The 27,267-nt window shown below is 38.4% G+C and overlaps 1 protein-coding gene and 1 pseudogene across 8 annotated transcripts in view; one reads left to right on the forward strand and one right to left on the reverse strand.

Annotated features, from left to right (window-relative positions):
• The window catches only part of CACNA2D1 (calcium voltage-gated channel auxiliary subunit alpha2delta 1), a 499,615-nt gene that overhangs the window by 373,160 nt on the left and 99,188 nt on the right, over positions 1-27,267 (reverse strand). For all 7 annotated transcript variants that reach the window (XM_080818060.1, XM_080818058.1, XM_080818059.1 and 4 more), the window contains exon 3: positions 17,132-17,248. In XM_080818060.1, the coding sequence (XP_080674186.1) occupies positions 17,132-17,248 (117 nt within the window). The remainder of the gene's footprint in view (positions 1-17,131; positions 17,249-27,267) is intronic.
• Positions 18,038-24,933, forward strand: LOC308352101 (actin-related protein 2/3 complex subunit 1A-like; annotated as a pseudogene). The gene is made up of 2 exons: positions 18,038-18,056; positions 24,291-24,933. The product of its transcript is annotated as an actin-related protein 2/3 complex subunit 1A-like (transcript).

The raw sequence follows: 27,267 nt of genomic DNA on the forward strand, positions 1-27,267 counted from the left end.
TGTGTGCGGCTGAGAGGAAAAGTATGGCCTGCCTTGACAGGAACTGCCTTTAAGTCTTTAAACTGTCCTCCTTCCAGTATTTATTCAGTGCGCCTTCTGCGCAGCGGAGAAATGCTGTTTCAAATCACTGAGCGTGTCTGAAATACTTCAGGGAGAGCAGCTGAGGATCTCTGTGGTAACTAAAACATGGTAACTTTTTTCTGGGGCGGGCATTAGGGGCCAATTGCTGCTTCTTAACATGCTGATTTAGCTTCCAACAGCGATAGGGCAGTGGGTGTGAGATGTCAGCTAAGGACTAGAGACTACATTTAGTGAGGAGAAATTTGATCGTGGACGTGCAGCCACATGAAGCAGGCCTCGTTCTCCCGTCCAGAAGACTGGCAGACATCTGACATCACTGAAATTAAAGAAAGAGCTATCCCCCTCCAAATTCCCAAAAGATAACATCATTCTCAGTATTATAAAGCTCCCGTAAATAATCTGAGGGCAAAAGAGTAACAGTGAATACATTAAACACCTAGAACTTTGGGGGCATAAAAATTCTAGGAGAGTTGTCACAAGTTCTTTGTATTCTACTAGAGAAACTCAGGGGGCTGTCCGTGTTTTACCTTCCCCCTCCCATGATGCCCCTCTCCCTCTCTTTCTCCCTCTCTCCACATACCCATCTCTTTTAAAGGCAGACCGTCACAGGCAGTGCCTCATTTGGATGACCACTCTAACTTCCCCTACAAATGGAACGTAAGAGTCTGTTTGCAGCTTCTAGCAGGGAATCACAGCTACTGAGTTACCCCCCCGACTGAAGACTGAACCTCCTCTTTCCAGAAGGTTGTCCTCTTTGTCACAGAATGCAGCTTCAGGAAGGCTATACCCGGAGCAAGCAGTGGGGGGGTGCAGGGCACACCACCAGCCAACCAGATCAGCCAAATCAACCTTGGTGATCCATGGGGTGACCAATGTTGGAGCCAGATCTCCCTTACATCCAACTGCTCACTGTCTGTAATGAAATGTTGGTCACTTTAACATATCTTAACTTTAGAACACCAAGGGATCCACTCAGCTCTGCATCTGGGCTTATAACCCACCAGTGCGTTAGAAGCTAGTAAAATTTACTTACTGAGATGTCAACTAACTGAGCTATATAGAGAGAGTTAGTTTCACTGGTTAGATGAGAGTAATCATCTGCCTGGTATTTAAGCACAAGTTTAGAAATAAGACTAATTCTAATTATTTTTTATCTTTTACCACAACTGTATATGTTGTAATATCTAGACCACAGTATCCCTAAACCTCTCCCAGAATATATTTATTTTTTGGCATAAGAGTCCCAGCACGTGTGGCTTAGACACTCTTAAATGGTTCATTTTCTCATATAAGCCCAAGCAATTACACTGAGCTTAATAAAAAAATTATAAAATTTAAAAATTGGGATTTTGTGATTTCTGTCTTCATCAGCTGACACCCACACATTTTTACATAAGTACTAAAGAACAAGAGTAGGAAAGAGAGAGGAAGAAGGAGAGAGGAAGAGAAAGAAAAGAAATTATTAACTGGAATAATACATGTAAAATACTCCACAGAGTATCTAACACATAGTAAGTCAGGACAGAATGAGGAGAAATGCTGCTATAAAGCTTGGGAATTAAATGGATCTGGATTCAAATCCTTGGGCAAAATATCACCATAAAATAGGGATTTTGTTAACACCAGGTGCAGAAGTATGTTTTAAGGATTAAATAAGTAAATGCAAATAAAGTTCTTAGCACAGTGCCTATTATAAAGTTAGCACTTAGTAAATTATTGTTATCACTATTATCCTTCTATCTAAAGTGTTATGTAAGATACTTGTTATGTTTGAAAATGTCATCACTCTACTGAGAAACTGTAGGGATTAATTTCATCTCAATGGATACAATTAGTGAGTCAAAATATGGTTACCAGGGGCACCTGGGTGGCTCGGTGGGTTAAGCCTCTGCCTTCAGCTCAGGTCATGGTCTCAGGGTCCTGGAATCGAGCCCCGCACCTGGCTCTCTGCTCAGCGGCGAGCCTGCTTCCCTCTTTCTCTCTGCCTGCCTCTCTGCCTACTTGTGATCTCTCTCTCTCTCTCTTTAAAAAAAAAAAAAAAAAAAAAAAAAGGTTACCAAATAAAGGCATGAGAAATTATATACTATGTATAGTATATATGTATATACTACAATAATAGAAATATATATATATATATTAAATGTATTTTATCTCCTAAGTTTAAACTAGCCCATTCAAGAGGGGATTGTTGATGTGCGCAGTCATTTAATGACAATGGACATTTCTGAAAAAGTCAAACTCATTACGATTAACTGTAAGCAAAAATGACTATCGCATAGCCATGTTGTAAAGAAGTCTTCTGAGCACATAAACATCATACTAGATGATTTATTTAATTCTCTTCCTTTTTAAGAGATCATATTATGTTGTTGTAAAGGAGGAAAATATGGCATAGGCAGTAAGGTACAGGGCAATAAATTCTCTGTAAACCCTCTCATAGAAAATGAGTCATTATGACCTGTTATAGGACTTTGGAGTCAGCTGACCAGGAATTTCTGAGAAAAGACAGTGCAAACAATCAGAAGCGATTGGATTGTCAGGCAACAAGAGACCAACCTTTATAAGAGCAGCTGCAATTGGGGAGTAATTGGGACTAAATGAATAAATTAGCCACAGAAGGCGTAGACAGTCTTTTGTAACTAATGCCTCGGCTGTCAAGACACAACTTGATTTTTACTCTTAACTGGGCCTCGATGGTGTCAGTTGCCCCAGAATACAAGGTCTGCCGACGGCAGGATCACTCATGCAGTGTGGCACGCTGGCATCCTGCCTGGGGCTGAGATCATGCATGCAAGATAAAGCAGACGACCTGGTATGTGTAATCAGCAGCTGCAACTCTTAGACTGAGTATTTTTTTTTTTTTAAATAAATCTGGAAGACAGATGTTTGCCCCAGCCAGCCTGTTAATTTTGCACTGATTATGTTGCCAACAACAAAGGCACTAATCTGCAGAGAACAGTATGAGTTTTTGACATTATTATAATAATTAAAAATATATCTATCATTTAAAATTAATTCCAGTTTTAGGAACCGTATTTAACTTATTATACGGGGCCAAGGGAAACTTTGTCACTCCCACCTGAGTCTATCAAAAGCCCTGTGATTTAGGGACGCCTGGGTGGCTCAGTTGGTTGAGCAGCTGCCTTCGGCTCGGGTCATGATCCCAGCGTCCTGGGATCGAGTCCCACATCGGGCTCCTTGCTCGGCAGGGAGCCTGCTTCTCCCTCTCCCTCTGCCTGCCATTCTGTCTACTTATGCTCACTCTCGCTCCTCTCTCTCTCTGACAAAAAAAAAAAAAAAAAAAAAAGAAAAGCCCTGTGATTTAAAAACAAATATAAAAAAGGGGAAGAAGGAATTAGTGGAAAGAATAAAGATTACTATTTCCTTAAAAGAAAAGTATAAATGCCCCATATGTTTTTTAGTCAATAATTTATATGACCTAATTCTAATAAAATAAAAATCAAACATTTTTCCATATATAAGGATGTGTTATAAATAATATCAGTATTGTCTATATCAAAAATATAGAAACAGTGGGGAAAAAATATCACAATAGTGCATCTCAATAGGAGACTGGTCAAATAAACAACAATATCTTGACATAATTAAAATACTACAAAGCTATTAAAAATAATTATATGCATTATTATCCAGTGACATAAACATCTCCCGGAAATATTGGTAAATCACACACACACACACACACACACACACACACACACACACAAAATGGCCTTAAAGGGTAATCACCAAACTTTAAAAAAAAAAAAAAAAGTGATTTATTCTAGTAGACTCTGAAGAGTTTTAGTGTTTCACCTTACACTATATGTTCATATAGTGTCAATTATTTAAAACAAGGTATACTTGTATATTTATCAACATAAGTTTAAAATATAACAGAATCATCTAACATACATATCATCTACCATAGAACCCACAGAGAATAAGTAACAGCTCTCACTTTGGATCACATGCAAATGAAAAATGGTTAACTTGCAGTTGTACTGGGATTTTTCTGAGCAGTCCCTTATAAATTACCATCTTCAGTTCCAGCCTCTGTGTTTTAAGGAAGTTGGAGAATAAATATTTGGTAGGTTCCAGAATACAGTACAAAATGAAAAAGGAATGAGAAACATGTCCAGACATAGAGGAAAACTAAAGAAACCAGGGTTCCTTAGGTTACAGAGCTTAGCATATTAAAAAACATGGGATTTAAAGAGTCAGAGATGCCTGCGTTTAAAACCTTTTCCACTTGGTTCTCTGAGTTAGGTAGCTTTGGCCTTGTTAAGTAAGACCTCTGATCTTCAGACACCATAATGTGCCTGCCACATAAGCTTGAATTTGATAATATGTGTAAAGAATTTAAAACAATGCCCAGCAATAATGACCATTCAGCAAATGAGAATCATCATTACTTGCTAAGAACGCTAAGCCAGGATGACCCGACGACGGTCTGTACCACCTTCAACCCTCCCAACACACACACACAAACACAAAATGAGATATTCTTGTAAGCAGAAGGCCAATTGAAATTCAATGCACATAGAGAACAGAAAACAAAGTAACTTTAAATTGGACAAGGACATGGAGGTTAGAAATAATTTCTTGAAAAACAAGCTAAGCAACTAACAGGTTATTAAAACTTTGGAAACGTCATCACTAAAAATGTTTGAGAGAAGAACTAGCCCTCCCTAACCTTGGTGGTTTAGCCCTCCCTAACTGTGGTGGTGTACCTGTCTGAGAAGAGAAGACCAGAAAATGAATTCCCCAAATTTCCTTCAAGATTGATGGTTCTATGATATTTTAATTAAAATTAACAGGGCTTTCTGTCATTCTAATGGTAGATTGTGTCAGGGGATTTTAAGGAAGGCACAGACAGCTCATCTTTGCAAATGTAGTTCTTGATTTAAAAAGCTCTAAAAAATTATTGAGAATACATTAAAAAAAAAATATATATATATATATATAAAAGCAGGGCTGGCACTGCGTCTTTCTCATAAAGGGTTTCTTCTACCTGCATGTTACTCAGTAAAAGCTAGAAAACTAATTCACCAAAGAAGGTTTAGAGTTTATGTAATTCTGTGATAGGATAATACGGGGTTCATGGATAAAAAGATAAAGTAGACATCACCAGGTTAAAAAAAACAAAGTTAAGAACATTCAGGAACCAGACAGCCACTAGAAGTTCAACTCTATTAAATGCTAAAATGGTGTTCACAGTTAACAGTCTTTGATCAGATGCCCTCCAAATTTACGGCATGCTTTACGAAGTTCAACCTACAGATTCTATTATGTGAATCAAAGAGGGTGCCCTTGGATTAGCCTGGTTTCCCTGGATTTATTTTTATGCCAAATATCATACTAGCACATTTAAATCAGAGCATTTCTATCATGCTGTTGAAACAAGTTTGTAATTTCATAAAACAGAGGTAGAAAGAAAAATGGAAATTTTTTTTGCCTCACTTTGAGCTAAGCTTCTAATAGTCGCTACAGGTTTCACAACCTCCCAAGTCACGAGGTAAAGACTGATGATGATCACCCCAGGCACAGCACTGAACAAATCCCACGTCCAGTTCCAGTCCTACCACTAATCACCTGTGTGCATGGCTGGCCAGCTCCACGGGTGTGTGACCTGTGCGGTCAGATCGGGCCCTGGGCTCACTCAGGTGGACCCCACCTGGTATAACACTCTGCAGCTGCCATCTGAAAATTCTTCATCCCTTTTTAAATAGGGCCTCATATTTTCATTTTGTATTGGGCCCCACAAATTACATAGTCATTCCTGCCTATGTGAGCTTTGCCGGTCACTTTGTGCATCAAATTCTCATTTCCTAAACGCAATCAACAAACCCATCACTCTTTTACTCTAAGTTTCTCAAGTGCCGCATTATTAGAGCATTCGTTACCCTGTCAGATGGTGAACAGAGTGAGGCTCTTCCTGATACCTGAAATATTACTTTTGGATCCTATGAAATTAAGGCAACCCAAGACTATGAAAATCATATTTCCAAAAGACACTTCTTTTCCTATAGATTACCACTTTTGCCTGAAACCTTTCCTCGTTTGAACACCTTCTATTAAAAAATTAGGGGAGCTACACCATTCATCATGCTCTTCAAGTTAAAGGGATACTTGTCAACTGGCTTTCTTTGAGAAGTGTCTTTGTTTAGACAGTCATCTAGCGCAGACACTATTTCATGGAATGAAGGAGGGAGAAAATACTCTCTCTCACACTGAGCACTTTACAAAAGCACGTGTTGTTTCAAAACCCTTCACTGCTAGTGTTTAAAGAATATCTTAATCAAACAGAATACGACAAAAATGAGAACACTGAGTGTGGTAAAGAGTAGCCTTCCAATTACAGGACATATGGATCTGTTTCTCTCTTAATGTCATTTAAGAGGTTCTAAACACAGCCCTGGGTTCTTTACCATCCCTTCTGTTTGGCCCCAAATTCCTATCGTTACCATCGCATTAGATTGAAAAATCCATAAAGATGTTTCTTAAGTGTGTAAGCTGGAGAGGAAATGTGATGGTATTGCTAGAGATTTCCATTTGACACATTAACAAAAGGCATCAAGAAATACAGGCATTTCCCGTATTAAGTCAGGAATCTGCCTCAGAAAAACCTGGTATTTTGAGTGAAAATTCTGATAACTGATCATTTATTATGTGCAATGGAAACAAATCCATCGTGTATCTGCATCAATCCACAGCCCCAACCAACTTTTGAAAGCCTAAGTAAAACAGTCCAGTGTGCACTTATCAAATGCCCAAGTGCTTTGAAAAACATAAGAAACTCTTAGATGAGAGTGTAAAATGCTACAAACATGGCTTCCTGATGAAAAGATGATGAACAGGATTGTGAACAGACAATCAGCCCTGCTTGGCCTCTCAGAGCCAAAAGAAAGCACGCACACCTCCTTGGTTGGCACCTGACCTGCTCTTCAAATCATCTACACGGGATTCTGACGTGTTACTAACTGCATTTGGAATGTAAATCAAGACTCTTCCCAGATATCACATTATTTACAAAAAAAAAAAAAAAAATACTGAGATTGGAGGCAGTAAATATAAATAGTTGCGTTATAGGCATCAGCTAAAAAGAAACCCAGAAACAAAAACATCGTACTGAGAATCAGTCTACTCTGTGAAAATTGGATTTCAGAAATCAGCATTCATTCTATTTCAAAAACATTAACTGGAACGACAGTCTGCATCTTAGATATGCCTGTATGTTATTTAGTAGCAAAATGAATATTTTAAGTGTGTGTTAGATGCTACGGGGCAAACAAAATAGATGCTGACATTACAGGAATTAAATCCAAAGGTTCCATGAGACCCCAATAAATTCGCGATGTCACCTTTACAGAGAGACTGAAGCTGACTGGACAAATGACACATCAATATATTTTGGCTAAGATTATTCAGATGTCACTGAGGTGAGAAATAAGGTGCACAGAGTTATAACCTATAGATTGTAAAAATAAGAATCCAAGCTCAAATATTTCACTCTAGGTAAGACTTGGTCAAGACCTTTAATTGTTCTTCTGGGGTAGGGGGTGGTTTCTGATGCCCTGTGAAGGCTAAATGAATTAATGTAGGAAGTTTTTAAGCTTAAAGAGGCACAAAAGAAACACCAAATATTTTGCAGATATACGTAAGTGCTTTTGAATTATTTGCCAGTTTTTTAAATTCTCTGAACTTTCCCTTTCTCATCTATAAATGAAAACAATTATACAAACTTTGCAGAATATAAATTGTATTATGGAAGATCCTAGCAAAGTGTCTGGACCACAGCAGATATTCATTAAGTGCTAATTATTAATTTGATCAGCACTATTAAAACTCGAAAAGCTTTCACTCTTTTCCATCTAAGTAACCTGCTCACTCACTCATGCCTCAACCTCGCTATCACTAGAACTCTTAATTTCTTTCATTTCCATCATTTACCACAATTTCTTGTTTCTCCGACGTTTCCTATAAACTTACACTTTATCCACATAAAAATGTCTACTCTATTGAACTTGTCATTCTTGACCATTATCATGGTTCATGATTTCAAATATTTCAACTACTGATTAATTCTTAAGTATCCCTGATGTTTACAAAATGTATTCTGCCAATCTTCAACCCAAAACGGATTTGACAGTCCTTTCAACTACTACTACTCACATTGTGCCAAGCCTTGTTAGAGAAAGCCGATCTGATTGTGCATATAAGCATTATACTGAAGGAGTGGAACACTATATACATCCAACCATCCATCCATACATACCTACATGCATGCATACCAGCAATGTTTTCCTCTCTTTTCTCTGCTTCTTTAAAATGAATTTTCTCTAGACCTTCTTCCCTCAAATACACACTAAATCTTAAAAAGGTCTTCATGTAGACACCAGCTGGCTGGATACCCATTTTAATTAAAGGTCCCACATTTCTTACTCCCTGTGGCAGACAGGGGTTACCGAGTAAGACGGACACAGAAGTAACGGAATGGGACTTCTGGAAATCTCTTGAGCTACCTACCTCCAGGTTTCTTGTTACATGAGAGAAAACAAACCTGCTATCTGTTCAAATCACCCATTAGTTGGCTTGACTACTAATCATATTTGAACACAATTTTATTCCGGACCCCACTTACCAGCATCCAGCGCTGATTTTAGCAACAGCACTATGAGAAGCTGGCCATGGAAGACACTTTCTTGACTGTAATTACATGTTGGTCCTCTCTGGGAGTGGCGAATGTTCAACACTGACTTGTTCCCCTCCTAGGGTGCTTTCTGTACTGTCTGAAGCTAAGCAGTTCATACAACTTCAACACCACATTCTGGGTGCCATTTACAGCCCTACTCCTCAGTTTCCATCCGAGAGGGTACATCTACCCTCTTTCTGCTATATTGGCTTTGGCCCTGGAAGGAAACCCTACTGGATCAAGTCACAGACCAGCTCTGTCCTATAAGGCCTGCCTCTGCTGTGTGGGAGCTTATACCCAATGAAGCCACCCTTCACAGCTCAGCCACCAGGCCAGCATGTCTAGCCTCAGCACTTCATTTTTTAGCATCCAGAGGTATGTATCAAATCCAAATAAACAAAAGTAATCTCAGCTTTGCAAAACAAATAGTAGACTACAAGGTCCCTTTACCACTCAGAGTGAAAGGGATACACGTAAGCTATCTGAGTAATCCTCGCAAAGACATTTATACTAACGTTAAAGAGAAGAGGAAGCACACTTTTCTTCGGGGAACAGAAATAGCCCAACATTTCATAATTTTTCCAAAGTAATTTCTCTTGTTCTCGTCAATCTGGATAAATTAATAACCACAAGATAAATTTTGGACTAATGGTCAAAACACACACACACACACACACACACACACACATATTTCAGAAAGCTCTTTCAAATTCATATGCAGCTTAGGACCTCATTTTTAGAATATGAAGCTATTTTATGCCTTCTGTTTTTTCTCAATGTTAGGAAGGTCCTAGGTTTTATTTATCAGTCATTTCATTTACCCACAACAGACTCTTCACTTTTTCTTACTCTGATCCCCCAAGTCTTTAGTGTGGTCCTGAAGATCCCACAGGCCCTTCATTCCTTGCATAAAATATTAACTTCCACTTTGCCAAGAGAGAAGCAGTCATCCAGTATGAATTTCAGATTTTCTGTACCTGCAAAGTCTTTATTCATATTTAATATCTCTTTTTCTTTTAAAGATTTATTTATTTATTTATTTACTTGGCAGACAGAGAGAGGCAGCAAGAGAGGGAACACAAGCAGGGGGAACGGGAGAGGGAGAAGCAGGCTTCCCGCTGAGCAGGGAGCCCCGATGTGGGGCTTAATCTCAGGACCCTGGGATCATGACGTGAGCCCGAGGCAGATGCTTAATGACTGAACCACGCAGGTGGCCCCATATTTAATATCCCTTTTGTCTCAAGTGAAAAATACCACTATCTGTTCAAAGATAAATCACATGACTCTGATCTTCTCTGTGCCTACTTTTTCCCGAATCGATCTTCAACATTCAGACTTTTTTTCTTATTTTCAGATGTCATAGGTTCCTTCCCTTCTATTAACATGCTTATATGCCCTCCATTCTCAAAGACAAACAGAAAAGAGAAACAAAGTCTTTAATAGTACTCCATGTTTCTCTTGCTGTATTGTGCTACCAAATTTCATGAAAAAACAACTTCTTGACAATTTCTCACAATCTAATCACTTTTTAACACTGTAACCTTTATTCTGTTCCAATACAGCCTAATAAATCTATTCTCACAAAGGTGAACCAATGACTCCTAATACTAGTAACCCAAAATAATACATTTTTTATTCTTCTTTGAGTCTCTGAAGAATTTCACATTTCCTCCTGAATCTCTTTACCACCTCTTTGGACCCAATTTTCTGAAATTTCTTCCTATAGCTCCAAGTTAAAATCTCTAGAGATAAAGGCCAGGAATCTGCATTTTAGCAAACTCTGGAGGCATTTCTCACAAACATGAAAGAGACAGAACAAAGGGGTCAGGAGCTAAAGAAACATGTAAGAAAACAAAACAAAACAAAACAAAAACAAAAACAAAACCATTTGGTTAAACAATAATCTAATCCTTCCAGAAGAAAGACCCTACGTAAGAGTCATTGAAAACATTTGTTATTTTCTTCTTTTCATTACCTCATCATAGCTCAATATCAAGGCTGAAAAAAGAGCTGGGCATATTATAGTATTTAAAGCTTTATAATAAATTAGAGACATTTTAATTAAAGTTACCAGGACACCAGAGGGAGACAGGATACACCATAATTGGAAAAGTGTCACTACAGAAATTCAGTTATCATAATCTTGCTCCTCTTTTCTTTGAGCAAAATGTCTGAAAACTTTCATTTACTCAGTAGGTCTCCTTGGCCATGCAGGTTGATGAACCATGAGACCAACGACCTCATTCACCTCCCTCTTTGAGAAGGCACCACTAGAAGCTAGATCATTTGGTTGAAGAGCTTTCTCCCATGAACTATTCATATACAGATGCAGATTTTTCAGCCTAGATCAGGCCGAAATAAATGTTGGTAACAACGTTAAATGATCATTGTGGTTTGGGGGTGTTCTTCTGGAGGGGGTTTTGCTTGTAAACACTCTTTGACTATGTTTTAGAACAATTCAATAATGTTAGCAATTAATGTTAATGTTGATTAACATTAATAGTCATCACATTGAGCCATTTTCTGAGAAAAGGATGTAATAAGTGCCAGAGAAATAGTCACTTAGTAGAAGATTGTGAAAATAAAATGGTCAAAATTACCAGTGTGGGCTTAGAGGGGGGTAAAAAAACTTTAGACAGACACCTTAAAATTGAATTCCACCACTACCTTGTGTTACCTGTACAAGCCTTAAACAAGAACACTTGTCTTGTCTGAGTTTCCTCATTTATAAAACAAGAATAAGTAGATGTTTCATGCGTCCATGTCACATGCTTTCTGGAATAACAATCATCAGAAACATATTTTTATATGGTCATAAAGACAAAACAAAACAAAATCAAAAAAAAAAAAAAACTAAGCTCAAAAGTCTGTTTTGCTTCTATAAAAGACATAGTTTTAGGGCAAAAGAAACTAAAACTTTTTACATTGGTTTCTCTTTCAACTCTAAGGCTGGCTGAAGGAACACATAAAAAGACCATAACATAAAATGAGTGTGAATAAAACATCAAAATCAATGCTGAAACGAAAAAAAGACAATCTTGTCAGAATAGTTTAGAGTCAAACACATAAGCAAATTCAAGATAAATAAAAGGCAATAAAATTAGTTTTAAATCAACAAGCTGTTGATTAAAAATGTAAGGTTCAAAATCTTAAAAATCTGTGTACATGCATACATAATAAAATATATCACAGATGTTAAAAAGTAATCATCCCACTAAATGGAAGGAAGGAAGGAAGGAAAGAAAGAAGAAAGGAAGGCTCCCTGCTCAGCAGGGAGTCTGTTTCTCCCTCTGACCCCCTCCCCTCTCATGCTCTCTCTCTCATTCTCTCAAGTCTCAAATCTTAAAAACAAAACAAAACAAACAAAAAAACTGAATTATCAACCTAAACTGGCCATTTCTTCAGTAGATATATGAGTAAACAACCAATTCAAGCTACTTCTTCCTCTTAGGTTGCTCATCTTGATACTGAAGAATAGAGGCTTAAAATTTTCTCACATTCAGATAAAAAAGAAAACTTTTTCAATACTGTATATTTTACTTCATTGAGTCATTTTTTGAAGATGGCTAATTGATACATGAGTCCCTTAAAAAATTCATAGCCTTCCAGAATATTCTATCAACTGGAATATCCAAGTCTCTTTTTTTTTTTTTTCTGACTAATCCTTCAAAAGATTTTATTTATTTCTTTATTTATTCTATCATTGGATTTTTTCCTTTTATTTTTTTAATTTAAATTCAATTAATTAACATATATTATTAGTTTCAGAGGTAGAGGTCACTGATTCTTCAGTCTTATCTAATGCCCAGTGCTCATTACATCACATGCCCTCCTTAATGTCCATCACCCAGTTACCCCATCCTGCCTCCTCCTTCCCCTCCAGCAACCCTCAGTTTGTTTCCTGTGGTTAAGAGTCTCTTATGGTTTTTCACCCTCTCAGATTTCATCTTGTTTTATTTTTCCCTCCCTTCCCCTAGGCTCCTCTGTTTTGTTTCTTGAATTCTACATAATGAATGAGGTCATATAATAATTGGCTTTACCTGATTGACTTATTTTGATTAGCATAATAAATACCCTCTAGTTCCATCTGCGTTGTTGCAAATGGCAAGATTTCATTTTCTTTTTGACGGCTGAGTAGTATTTTAGAGATATATATATGATATCTTACTTTATCCAATCATCTGTCGATGGACACCTAGGCTCTTTCCAGAGCTTAGCTATAGTGGACGTGGCTGCTATTAACAGTGGGGTGCACGTTCCCCTTCAGATCACTGTTATTTGTATCTTTGGGGTAAATACCTAAGTAGTGTAATTCTTAGTCACTCTGAATGAACAGTAATTTATAGCAAATTCTCTAGCCTTCCTTTCGTACTCTACGATTATACACTTTCTTAAGACCAAAGAATATGTTTATATAGTAGGTAAGAATACAACTCTTAAAATGCAAATCAAGTCTGACACCCCTGAATTTGAATGCTCTTCCACTCTTGCTAATTCAAAGTATAGTTTTATACCAGAAGTATCAGTATCACCTGGATGCTTATTAGAAATGTAGTCTCTCTGGCCTGGTCTACTGAATAAGCTTGTACATTTTAAGAAGAGCCACAGGTGAACCAACACCATTAATATGTAAGAAGCACCCACATAGATTAGTTATTAGATACACTTCCTTGAGCAAGTTAGAAGATTTCTCGAAGACCCAGTTTTCTCATGGAAAAATGACACTAATAATGATGTCAAGAGCTTAGTCTTATTACGAGAAATAATTAGATAATGTTACTTAGTAAATACTCATAAGGTCGATCTGGCATTAAACTTTATCTACCTCAAATTTGTACATTCATGGTATTTTCTGGTATGTTTACTTGTGGAATTACATTGGCATCCCACCCAGATAAATTAAGCTCTTTTAGTCAAGAAGTCTCCCAGAGTATAAGCCTACAACAAAAATAGAAGTTAATTAATAATGCCGTCTTGCATTCATTTACAGTACAATGTAGCACCTGTTTTTCAATTAGCCTCAAAACATTTCCCTTTGAAATAATGTGTGTTCTGTTTTTGTGGAGTCAAAAAAGTTAAATAAAGAATTTAGTCTGAAACAAACATGACTCTTTCCCCCTGACATATAATCTAATTCCACATTTAATTAGTCATTGTGATTTCTGTATTCTGCCATTAATACATTTAGGATAGTCACTGGTCCCCCACAGGACTCAAATAATGTATTTGTCAGGTGTCTAGAGCTTTTAAATCCAAATGGTGAAAGAGAAACTCTCAATAGGCTCAATTTTAATCCAATTAAAGCAAGAGACATGATATTTCATTCTGTGATCATTTTTCATGGGACTTTGATGTCCGGATTATCCACTTCTTATGTTTGGAGGAAAAGGTAAGCTGATAAAAATTAGTATAATTGGAATCCTTTTCAGTTGTCATTGAGTGAGTTAATTAATTAATTACTTAAGTAGAAAGTACTTATTTTTATTAAATAAACTTTTATTGAAAACACACTTTACATTTGTAAATGATGCGTAAAAATGGTATTCACATACCCAAAATTTACAAAAAGAATGCTTCGAATCTTCCAGTAATGAAAACTTACTTTACCATGGATAAGTGATGTATATATTTCTTAAAAATTAAATGTTTCAACTTCTGGCAATATGGCATTCAAGTATTCCAAAGAACTTTCCTTTTATATTACAACAAGATCCTGGATATTTTAAGAACCATAAAGATTTATAAGTGCCAAAAAAGCAGGCAATATTTCTGAGTGCCCAGATATATAGATATTATAATAGAGTAAGCTAAAAATCTGAACTGTGAGTGATAAGTAAACAGGACATTCAGAGTTGTCCTGGGACAAATTTTGTAACAGCACTGTGATTTGTAGACTAAGAGAAGCTAAACACAAGCCCCAGCATTGTCTAACAGAAGATGTATAGGAACTTTACAAAAGAATTTTAAACTATTATTTAATAGAATAAAAACTTGCTCAGTGGCAAGAAGAGTCTACTTATAAATTAGAAAGACAAAATATCATAATGATATCAATCTTCCCAGTTTGGTCTGAGTCAATGCAAACACCAATCAAAATCCCAGGAAAGATTTTCTTGGATAATAGCAAGATGAATCTAAAACTTAGATTAAACTTAAAATCTAAAACTTAGATTGTGAAGGTTCAAGAATACTCAAGATCCTTCTGAAGAATACGGGAAGGGACTGGGCTTGCCAGAAATCTAGCTTGATATTTGGAGCTCTCTGGGGTAATGCAAGCTAAAAAATGGCCATGGGAAAATTGGTTAGAAAAACATTTAATCTGAAGTGCAACCTAGGGACCCGTGGTTAAGCATCTGCCCTTAGCTCTGGTTACGATCCTAGGGTCCTGGGATAGAGCCTGGCATCAGGCTGATGCTCGCAGGGAGAGCTTCTCCCTCTGCCTTTCCCCCTGCTTGGGCTCTCTCTCCTTGTCATATAAATATACATATACAAATGAATGAGTGAATGAATGAATGAATGAATAGAAATTAGTCTGAATGTATATTGAATGTATACTGACATTAGTCTCAGGTAGAGTAAGTCAATCTGAAAGACAGAACTTTTTAGAATAAAATATATAAAGAATGTTTACAATCTCAGGATAGAGAAGGATTTCTTAAAACACACCCTGAGGGACGCCTGGGTGGCTCAGTTGGTTAAGCAGCTGCCTTCGGCTCAGGTCATGATCCCAGCGTCCTGGGATCAAGTCCCACATCGGGCTCCTTGCTCGGCAGGGAGCCTGCTTCTCCCTCTGCCTGCCACTCTGTCTGCTTGTGCTCACTCTCGCTCCTCTCTCTCTCTCTCTCTGACAAATAAATAAATAAATAAATAAATCTTTAAAAAAAAAAAAAAAAAAACACACCCTGAAATACTAATAACTTTTTTTTACTCATAAGTTTTTTTTTAAAGATTTATTTATTTGTTTATTTGATAGAGAGAGATCACAAGTAGGCAGAGAGGCAGGCAGAGAGAGAGGAAGGAAAGCAGGCTTCCCACCGAGCAGAAAGTTCAATGTGGGGCTCGATCCCAGGACCCTGAGATCATGACCTGAGCCGAAGGCAGAGGCTTAACCCACTGAGCCACCCAGGTGCCCCTACTCATAAGTTTTTTAAAAGGTCACTGTGACTACGTTAAAATGAAGAATGTATTTTGTCAGAATACACCACCAGAACAATGAAAAGACAAGTCACAAGCAAGTCACAAAAAGATATTTGCATTACGCAGAACTTAAATGAGTTACCATCAAGAATACATGACCAAAAATCAATTTAAAAAATTAAAATGTGCAAAACATATGAACAGATATTTCACTGAAGAAACAAAAATGGTGAGTGGATAATGAAATAAGTTGTCTGCCTCATGACTAAAAGAAGTGGAGGTTCTACTTTACACTTTACTTCCACTTGCTGGTCCACAATTAAGAAATCTGTCATGGCCATTTATCGGCCAGAATACGGATCAGTGGGGACTCGTATACAGCTGGTGGAGGTGTAAACCGATACAACCATTCTGGAAAACAATTTTTATATCTGTGAGTACACTACGGTCTATTAATTCTCCTGTCATGTATGTAACACCCTACAGGTATCCCTGCGTTTATGTTCCACGAGACTTGTTCCAGAAAATTCAGCGGCAGTATTCACAGTAGCACTCATCTGGAGATAATTCGAATGACAGTTTGCCAACAGAGAAGAAATGAACCAATGGAGATATGCCCTCATAAGATAATTTTCAACTGTGAATGAGAGTGAATTTCAGCCAAGTGCAAACACTCAGATAAATACACACGTAACGTTGAGGGAAGAAAGCAAGTTGTTGACGGCTGTATACACTACAACATTTTAATAAAGCTGAAAAACAAGCAAAATCGCAACCACCGTGTTTCGCAAAACATTCACGCGAGGTGCGTCTGTTTTTAAAAAGAAAAGAAAATGAGTCCTGGCCACCTCACAGGGAAAAGAGACAATTACAAAGACAGCTTGAAGGGTACTGGCAATATTTGTGGGTCTTATGTTGTATCACAGATTTAAACATGATGAATGTGCCACATAACTTACAAATGGATAAACAAATGTATGCCCCAATTAAATATACTGTTCCTATGTTATAAAATTACCTAACATAAAAAATAAACTAATCATCAGAAATACACTGATTATTTTGCATTCCAGTGTGAAACTGTGATCTCTCACCTTTTAGGAACACGTTACCTGGGCATTGTTTCCAAGGTAAAGGAAGCATACTAGAGAAAATGAAGTATGAAAAATAAACAAGCAATGGAAAATAATAAACTGAGCAGATCCAATTTAAACTCACCACCAGAGCTTTAGATCTGTTGCTTAGAAGTTTCTCGATATCCCTGGCTGCAATTTCCACCAGCTGCCGTGCATTATTTGGCTCCACAGTATACAAATCTTGATACTTCTCATAAATCTGCATGGAGAGAAAAAAAAATTAATAATAACTGCTTATATGGTTCCTAAGTTCATAGCAGAATGTATTTTAAACAGACCCACTTTAGAAAGACCCACTCTTTCCTTTCTTCATTGTGATCTTTTTGGAATGTGGATGTGTCAAAAATATGTATGTAAATAAATATTCGCTGTCAGACCACCAGCTAGCATGTCCTGTTAAAAGGCTATAAAATAGGGGAGCCTGGGTGGATCAGTGGGTTAAAGCCTCTGCCTTCGGCTCAGGTCATGATCTCAGAGTCCTGGAATCGGGCTCTCTGCTCAGCAGGGAGCCTGCTTCCCTTCTCTCTCTGCCTGCCTCTCTGCCTACTTGTGATCTCTGTCTGTCAAATAAATAAATAAAATCTTAAAAAAAAGAAAAGGCTAGAAAATATCTTGTACCACAAAGATCTGTGTACACAATTTTTTAAAGGTCTTTTTTTTTTTTTTTAAGATTTTATGTATTTAGTTGACAGAGAAAGAGTACAAGCAGGGGGAGCAGCAGGGAGGGGGAGAAACAGGCTCCCACTGAACAGAGAGCCCAACGTGGGGCTCGATCCCAGGACCCTGGATACATGACCAGACCCGAAGGCAGATGTTCAAGCAACTGAGCCACCAGATGCCCCTGTGCATTTCAAGTTTGTGATTTGAAATTGTACCTCCCTGAATGCAAAACCTGGTATTAACTGCCATCGGGATTTTTTTTTTTTTTTTAAAGAAAGGCCATGTTAGAAAACAGTAGGACAGAAGCATGGCAGGTCAGACTTGGAGGATGCGTGCAGGGAACCAAGGTAGGAGGAAGGGGGAACCAATAATGTACTGAAGGAGACTCCCCATGGCTATCCTGTCAGCTACAACCACTGAGATTAAAGTGTATGCTGCTAAACCTTATGAAGGGAGGAGGACAGAGCAGAGAGAGGGGCAGGGAGAAAGGGAAAGAGAGAGAATGAAGCCTCTGCTCAGGTTCACCCAGGTAACACAGAGAGCTTTACTACACAGAAGGGTTGAAAGTCACTGAGGTCTACATTCAAGTTCGTTTAAATCTGTAACGGTGTAAATATTTTTCATTAGCAAACTGAATCTTTGGGGTTTGGTCTTCTCTGAATCACTGAATCAAACTACACTGGAAGCAAGCTAGGCAGCAAAAGAAGCCTGTAATTTTGCCTCACATCAGTGTCCATAGAAGGATTTCCCTGGAGTGGCCTCAGATGCACCTGTTTTCAGAGCCCGCACACTCCTGGCAGGGGGGAGGAATTAAAGAAGGAGGGGTGAGGAGAAACAGCAACCATGCTTGTGGCTACAGGGCTCAGCCGAGTAGGAAACCCCTTATGCATCCAACAGATGGGTTGCACATGCATGACTAAACCATCTTTGAAAGCCAGGGCCTGGCAGGTTTTTATCGTCTTAGGAGAAGTGAATCCAGGGCACATGCAGGAACCAGTTCAACCCTGTTTTTTCTGGCACAACTCCAGCGTTGTGCAATACTACCAACAGGTCCTACAGCCTGCCTCCAGCTGACCACGGATGCTACTGGTAGACACTGCTTTCACATATGCACAGATGCATACGCTAACATGTATTTGTAACCAAACATGTTAGTTTTACATGAAGTTTTCATGTTTTTAGGTGATTCAAAATTAATCATTTTAAAAGATTTAAATCCAGCTTTTACTCCTGATTTTTTTTTTAACTTATTCAAACTATGAGGTTTTTCTCATAGTCATTTAAATTTTGACCCTATAGGTTCATCATCCCAACTATTCAAGGCACAGTCATCCGGTCATATAAAATCCCCACATTCAGTTTTACTTGGAATTCCTGCCTATTACTGGATTGCTCAGACTTTCTGCTGAGGGGCAGATTACGGAGTCCTGTTTTAAAGTCCAAGTTGCCCATGAACAACTCCATCCAGCCCAAGGCTCTCTCTTTCATTTGAGCCTAAGATGACATCCAGGAACATGAACTACTGAAAAGATTAATTGATTTGGGGTACAAACAGATAAACCTCAACATCACTGTAATTGATCCAGGACATTTAGTTCTTTGCAGGAAAACCAATAAAGCTAATTGGTGTGAAAGCACTTGTGCTTTGTGCCGTTAATATTGTGTTCATTTCTAAATGAAGTCTGACCTTCTTCCTGTGGTACAGGGACTATGACAGAATTCAGAGTCGGTAGAGATCAGTTCCAAATATACAATCTGTACTTTGCATTATGTACGAAACGTAATGTCACTTATTAAGTCACTACCTACATATGCCAGATATAAGTTCTTTAAAGAACGAAGGGAGTATGAATCAGACAAAAACAATTCAGTTCAAGTATATGCAGATTCTCTCAAATATATACAGAAAATTCTCTAAAATTGATTCTAGGGTAATTTTTTCATGCTTAGAAAATTAAAAAAACAAAACAGAACCTAATTCACAAATAAACTTTAAATAAACGAAGTCAAGGAAGCTTACATGTACAGCCCCAATACAAATATCCTGTTGTACTCTGTAATGTATAAAACCACATCTGAAATGTTTCTTGGTAATAAAAATTAATTAAAACCATATAACTGCCCCCACCAAAAGAACTAGTTCTTGCTTCTGTTTTTTTAAGATTTTATTATTTATTCATTTGAGAGAGAGAGAGCACAAGCAGGGGGAGGGGCAGAGAGAAAGGAAGAGGCAGACTCCCCATGGAGCAGGGAGCCCAATGCAGGGCTCAATCCCAGGACCCTAGGATCATGACCTGAGCCAAAGGCAGATGCTTAACCGAATGAGCCACCCAGATGTCCCTTTTTTCCCTTTTTTAAAAAAACAATTGTCTGTTTTACCATTTTATCCAATTCTTTCCAGAAAAAAATGAAAGAACACAGTGTAAATAACATGAGTTTTCGAATGCAGACAGAGCTCTGTTCAAATCGTATGTCAATTCCTCTTATGCTATGTTGACACTAGCTTCCATTTCTTCTACTAGAAAGAATGTAGTATATAATGAGAATCCTAGACAGGATATTTTTCCTCCTGACTGATATACTCATATTCTTTAATTTTTCTGCAGTGCAAATCATCTCACTTCCATCGTTGTCAGAAGTTCTGACAGAAAAAATATCTGTCACCTGTCAATTCTTGCTTTCTTACGATCTTAATTAACTGGCTTTAATGACCATTCACTATTACATTCACGGACAACAGAGAATATAGTTTCCCTTCCTTTTTCCACTGGAAACTTCTAAGTCTCTTTGCTCCAAGTCCATAGTTTCAAGATAATCTTCAGAATGATACATTTTAAAATAACCTCAAGTGTAATATTAAAAAGTGACACCACCCATTGATATAATTACTTCATAAACATACCTAAAGAAATATTTCAGAAATCATAATACTTACTATTATGCCATGGAATAACACAGATAACCCAGAGCAAGATAGGCTCCCGAGTTTTGGATGCAAATCCAAGTGGGTTAGCAATCACGTGATTAGCAATCACGTTGAGGCTTCTACTCTATACCACTCTGAGGTGTTTCACCTACTTTTTACCATTTACTCACTTTAAGAAATCTGAAAAATACATTTAATTAACCATTGCAATAGTGAGAATACCGAAATTCAGGCTTTGGAGTATCAGAGTGGAGGCAGTTTGGGTCCCAGATCACATCGTAAAGGAGCAAACCACTGCCCAAAGCAGCCGAAGGGGAAACGGTAACGCGGCACGTTTAGGCAAAGTAGATTTGTAACACCACTCAGCCCGGGATCTCATCTGGCTTCAGCAGGACGTGGAAAAAAAAGAAAGGCTGCTGGGATGAACAAGAAAGGTAGCTCAGAATTAATCTGTCTGCTAGGAGACTGAGTCAGCGATAATCAAGGGAATTTCAGTGCAGAGCTTGAGAGATGGACAGTGGGGAGTTGAGTTCCAGCTGAAGGAGGATGGTGCAAACCACCCACAGCTGAGGCGCCCGAAAGAGGCTGAAGAGATTGGCAAAGTTCTTAGTAGCAATCATATTCAATATCTATGCCAAGAGCACAGAAAAGAGCGAATATACTACACATCTTGTCACATGCTTCCTCTTGTACCCAGATGCCAAGGAGTAAAGTTAAGAACACCAGAGATTATTAGAAGGGAGTTGGGAGAGAGACCTTGAAATTCTGCGACTAAGTTTTGTTTCCCCCAGGGGGAGAGAATGGCAGGTCTTAAATAAGTTAAGTTCCTTTAAGAGAAACAGAAATGTCTGCATATTAAGTCTTAAATATGTAAATTTTGACAACCCTTTCCCTCCCATGGAACTCATCTTGAATAAGCAATCGAGATTTCGGCCATGCCCACAGTCATCTTTCTGAGACAAGTTTTCCTTTTGACAGTCCCCGATGAAAGAAGAGTCCTACACGTTTCCTTACAAATGGGTAGAAATATTCTAATGTATGACCTTGACCCTGGCCCCTGCCTAACTGCATCAGGACATATCAGATCTAGAAGCAGCTAACTTCTGACTCGAAGGCCTGTGAGGCAACAGGTCCAAAAGATCTGTATAAACGATGACAACACACTGAACCAATCAGATTCTTTCACCACATATGGGACAACAGTTAGGTGGATCAAGGGCAGAAGAAGCAGAAGTCTGACTAGTGGAAGGAAAGCAGCATGCAGATCTTAGAGTGCCAGAGGGAGGGCTATGCTAGGCGGTATCCTGGCCTCCCAGAGGGATCCACTTGCTAATTGCCAGGACCTGGAACGATATGCTGTTACATGGCAAAGGGGAATTAAGTTTGTAGATGAAATGAAATTTTACTCATCCGGTGAACTGAAAAGAAAGAGATTATCCTGGACCATCCTGTCCAATGTCATCACAAGGGTCCTGAAAAGTGGAAGGGGAGGACGTGACTATGCAAGAGGAAACCGGAGAGATTACAGCATGAGCAGAAACCCTCCCAATGTTGCCAGTTCTGAAGATGGAGAAAAGGGACCATAAGCCCAGGGAAGGACTTCCCAATCTATAGCCTGTAAAATCACACATTTGTGTTTTAAGCCAATACATTTTGGGTGACTTGTCGCAGCAACAATAGAAAACTAAAACAATGAACTATTTGTGAAGAGCTCCTAGCTGAGAGGGAACAATAATAATCAGCCTCTGGACAGTAAGTCTGTAATAAACTCCTCGAGTGATTCACTCTTCCAAAAAGTAAAAATGCTAAGAAAGACCTCAGGCTTTGAAAGTTGTGATTAACATTATTAATTACTACTTTGCACCTTCGTTTCATTACTCATTAGATTCATTTCATTCACAGGAAGAATGAGTTCTATTGTGAGAAATGTACAATTTCCGTTCAACTTTACAAAATAATGAAATTATCTCAGGACTTCTATTATGACCCTCACAATAATGTGAGATTCTGAGAAGAAATTCTAGAGAGAAAAGCTAAAAATATCAAAATAGATGTGCACACATTGTCCAAAAATATATGTGAACTGGATGAATATGATCCTACCTCATAATAATGAGAGGGATTAAAAGAAAATGGGACAGAACTCCCACCATCATTCTCACTTCACTGTCTTTATTGGCTAACAGGGGTACGTTCTCACATCTTCAGTACTAATGCAGGCAGGCAAAGAGATGCCTTGTTACTCAACTGCTTCAGAGACTCAAAAATCAATTTCACTTACTTCTACTTAAATTCTGCAATATGGGATGGCTTGGTTATATTTTTTTTTCTTCTTTATTAAGTGTTTTGTGGCCTTTTGGACTACCTGTTCCCTAGCAACTGAGAATGTCTTGTGTCTAAAAGATGTATTAACACAAAAGAATGATATAATCTTCTTTCGTGGTCACCTTCAAAGATCAAAGTTCCCTTACCTTAAGAAATTTTGCAATAATTCACAAGTATAATAACATCCTTCTTTTGATTTACTGTAAGGTACATCATCAGACAAGCTGCCCAACAGAAAGAGATGTTCAGATATGTGAAGAATCCTTCATCTAAAGTAAAAAATATCTATTGTCACTGATCTGAATTGATGCTGGAATAGATTTTACCAACAACAAAGAAGATTTTTAAAAGGTCTACCTTCCTCCATTGAAAATTAGGTGAGTTAAAAAAAAAAAATGAATACTGCCATAAAAGAATATACAATATTTACTAATTAACTCCTGATCTCTTCAAACTCTCCCCTCCTCCTCTTTAATTAAAATAGTAAATGATGCAATCTCAGAAATAAATGTCAAGTTTTGAAAATCTCTCACTCTTTAATGCTCTTTAATACATTGTCAGCTGTATTTAACACAAGTGGTAAAAATCACTTTTATTTCCTTTCTCCTATAACCCAGTTTTCTGAGATAACGATACTACCTTTGAACTTTTTATGGCTTGAGATTTCTATTTGGCTACCTTTAAGCCAATGCAAACATCATCTAACATAATTTATTAAGTATCATGTTTGTTATATATTTCTTATTTCCTTTAACCAGAATGTAAATTTTAAGGGGACAGACATTTTTGCCTGTTTTGTTCACTGGTACAGCCCAGAACATAATACAGTGCCTACATGGTTACTAGTTACTAGTTACTAGTAACTACTAGTAACTAGTAGATAGTTGTTACTGCACCCAGGCCTTGCTGGGAATGTGAATGCTGACTTACAAGTTCCTCCTTGTATTTTAAAATTAATTTATATTTTGAACCTAAGAAAATAACAAAGCCATGTAAGGTGTTATGCAATTAGATAATGGAATGTAAATACAACACCCGAACAATAATTAGATCCCAAAAATAGAGTAAATGCACAAAATGAGGTAATGATAAATACGAAGAACGATAGTGTTCCACTGAAGAGATCCAGAAAATTGTGTTGTCAGAATTCAGAGGGAAGTACAATCACCTGGGTTATGACAGACAAGAAGATGGGACTGTCGCCACACTTTGAGGGATACATGTGTTAATGAGGGAGGAAAGAAATCAGAATGTGTGTGTACAAGAATTACTGGAAAATACAGATTGAAAGGCAAAGTGAGACACTACCATGGGCAGCTATAAAATGCAGGGTACTTCCTCAGTGTGGAGGGGCATCCCAGCCAGGTGGTGCTGGCGGGAGGATCTTGTGATTTCAAATGCAGAGTGTTTCCCGCCTACATTCAAGAGGTGGGTGAAAAGCCAGCCAGTATCCCCTGGGGCAGCAAGATGCCTTTTGGTCAGCAGATGTCCAATTTTGGTGGCCAAGCACTGGTGGCTGGGTGCATGGGGTCAGCCTCTCTGTCAGAGGGAGCTGCCTGGCCTGGGTCATTCATGACAGGATCGGATCTGTTGCTGATGTCTCCAAAACTGTGCAGGTCTCAACTCTGGAAATAGAGTTCCTACCCTTGCTAAGTGTGTCATTTGTCTCAGAGAATAGCGTTGTCGCTGCAGGCCTTGACTGCTGCTCAACGCTCCTTAACGACGATGACCGTGGCTGCTGGGCTTTCATGTCCAAACTAGACGCTCCAAACCCGAGCCTCCAGCGCAACACAGTTGCCATGGATCGCTTCCGCAGCACCGACAAGAGGGCCACGACTACGGACCGCAACACAGCCTTGGAGACGCTACACCAGAAGAGCATCACTCGAGCGTCTGTCTACGCGGTGGACAAGAGAGATTGCTGCAGATTTTGCACTACTGTTTTGCACTACTGGCATCAATGGGAGCCATGACAGTTTGGGATTTCGGGACCTTAAGCCATCCAGGGCCTCCTGATAACGTGAAGCTGAGTGAGCCTCCCAGATCCAGCATGACAGACTGACAAATGTGAGGATGCAGCCCTGCCCTGTGCATGCAGTGAAGAGAGCCAGCCACAAGGAAACGCTGAAGATGTTTTGCACAAATATCATTTGTCGGGGGGCACCTGGGTGGCTCAGTGGGTTAAACCCTCTGCCTTCGGCTTGGATCATGATCCCAGGGTCCTGGGATTGAGCCCCACATCGGACTCTCTGCTCCTCAGGGAGCCTGCTTCCCTTTCTCTCTGCCTGCCTCTCTGCCTACTTGTGATCTCTGTCTGTCAAATAATACATATACATACATATGTATATGTATGTATGTATATTGTTTGTGTGTTTTGCTTTGAATATAAGCAATATAAGTGGTGACAGTGTTGGTTTTTTAAAAGCAGCAGTGATTTGGGTCTTTTTGGTTTTGTTTTTGCTATTTCATTCCATTCTTGACCAAAGCTGCTCTTTAAAGTAGTTTATTATGGAACGTTGTCACACTAAATTAAAGGGAAGGATGGGAGATATGTAAATCATCTAATCAAATAAAATGCTGAATGTGAAAAAAAAAAATTTCAGGGTAATGGTTTATACCTTATAGTTAACTCCAAGCTATCTTGCTCAGAACTCCTGGGAAAATTAACACATTGGAAGAATTCAAAATATAACATAGGCTTACTATGAACATCCTCCAAATGTACACACACCCATGTAATTGTACATACATACACACATATACATGAATACACATATATAATTGATCATGTTCTTGAATTCATAGTGCATATATTTCTTTTTTTTTTTTAAAGATTTTATTTATTTATTTGGCAGAGGAATAGCACAAGCAGGCAGAGCGGCAAGCAGAGGGAGAGGGAGAAGGCAGCTCTCCACTAAGCAGGGAGCCCGATGAGGTACTTGATCCCAGACCCTGGGATCACGACCTGAGCTGAAGGCAGATGCTTAACCCACTGAGCCACCCAGCCCCAAACCCACAGTGCATATATTTCTGATGATAACTACATCAAACTGCCACTCAAAAATCAAACACAGCAGTTCAATATTTCCCTAGTTTTTCCATTCTTTCTATTCGATATGATACAGCTTTTTAGCTAAGACAATATCACATTTCAAATGAGACACTGTCTTTAAGAAGAATAGTTAGGAAGAATGAAGTCAGAATTGGAGAACCTTCCACAGGTTCCACAGGTTCCACAATATAAATTGCTATATACTCTAGTTCTTATTAACAAGAATTTGATGGTGACGCTATCAACCTGGCATTAAAGATGGTAGAAGGGAAGGAAAAAAAAAAAAAGATGGTAGAAGGACTGGAACAAGCAAAAACCATAAACATGCCTGTGCTATCGCCATGCTACACATTGGAACAGGTGCTAATATTTAACTGCAAATGCAAGTGCAATGTAAGGGCTCATTCCTACAACACAGTAACCAAACTACAACAAAGACTAACTTGAGCAAAAAAAGAGATTCATAGTAACAATTTTTCAGTTTTTAGCTTGGGGACATTTCACACATAAGGTGAAGAGTCAGTTTATCTTCAAGAATACTCAGAATTAGGGGTGCCTGGGTGGTTCAGTCAGTTAAGCGCCTGCCTTTGGCTCAGGTCATGATCCCTGATGAGCCCTGCTTGGGCCTCCCTGCTCAATGGGGAGTCTGCTCCTCCCTCTTCCTCCACCTCTCCCTGCCCATGCTCTCTCTTACTCTCTCTCTCTAATAAAATCTTAAAAAAGAAAGAAAGAAAGAAAGAAAGAAAGAAAGAAAGAAAGAAAGAAAGAAAGAAAGAAAGAAAGAAAGGAAGGAAGGAAGGAAGGAAGGAAGAAAGAGAAAACTCAGAAATAAGGACATACTTGATCAAGCCCCTGACTTTTGGTTTCAGGTCAGGTCATGATCTCAGGCTCTTCAAATCAAGCCCTGCATCAGGCTGCATGCTCAGTGCAGAGTCTGCTTGTCCCTCACCATCCCCCCTCTGCCCCTCCCTCCTCAAATAAATAAATAAAACCTTTAAGAAAAATACTTGTAATTTTTTTTAAAAAATGAGTACCCTGAATTAAAACAAGCATTAAGAAACATAAAATAAGAAGCCCGCTACTTGGGGTTTTTTTGTTTGTTAATCCCAGAGATATTATTTTAACCTAGCCTCTTTCCTTTTGTTTATCAGGAGCTATATACAAGTTGTGTATGTATTTTGAGCAGCAAATTCATATGCAATTAAAAGTGGAAGAGATCATATTAGATTCCATTAAAGTTAAATTAAAAAATACT

The sequence above is a fragment of the Martes martes genome (assembly GCF_963455335.1).
Source record: "Martes martes genome assembly, chromosome: 11".
Taxonomy (NCBI): domain Eukaryota; kingdom Metazoa; phylum Chordata; class Mammalia; order Carnivora; family Mustelidae; genus Martes; species Martes martes.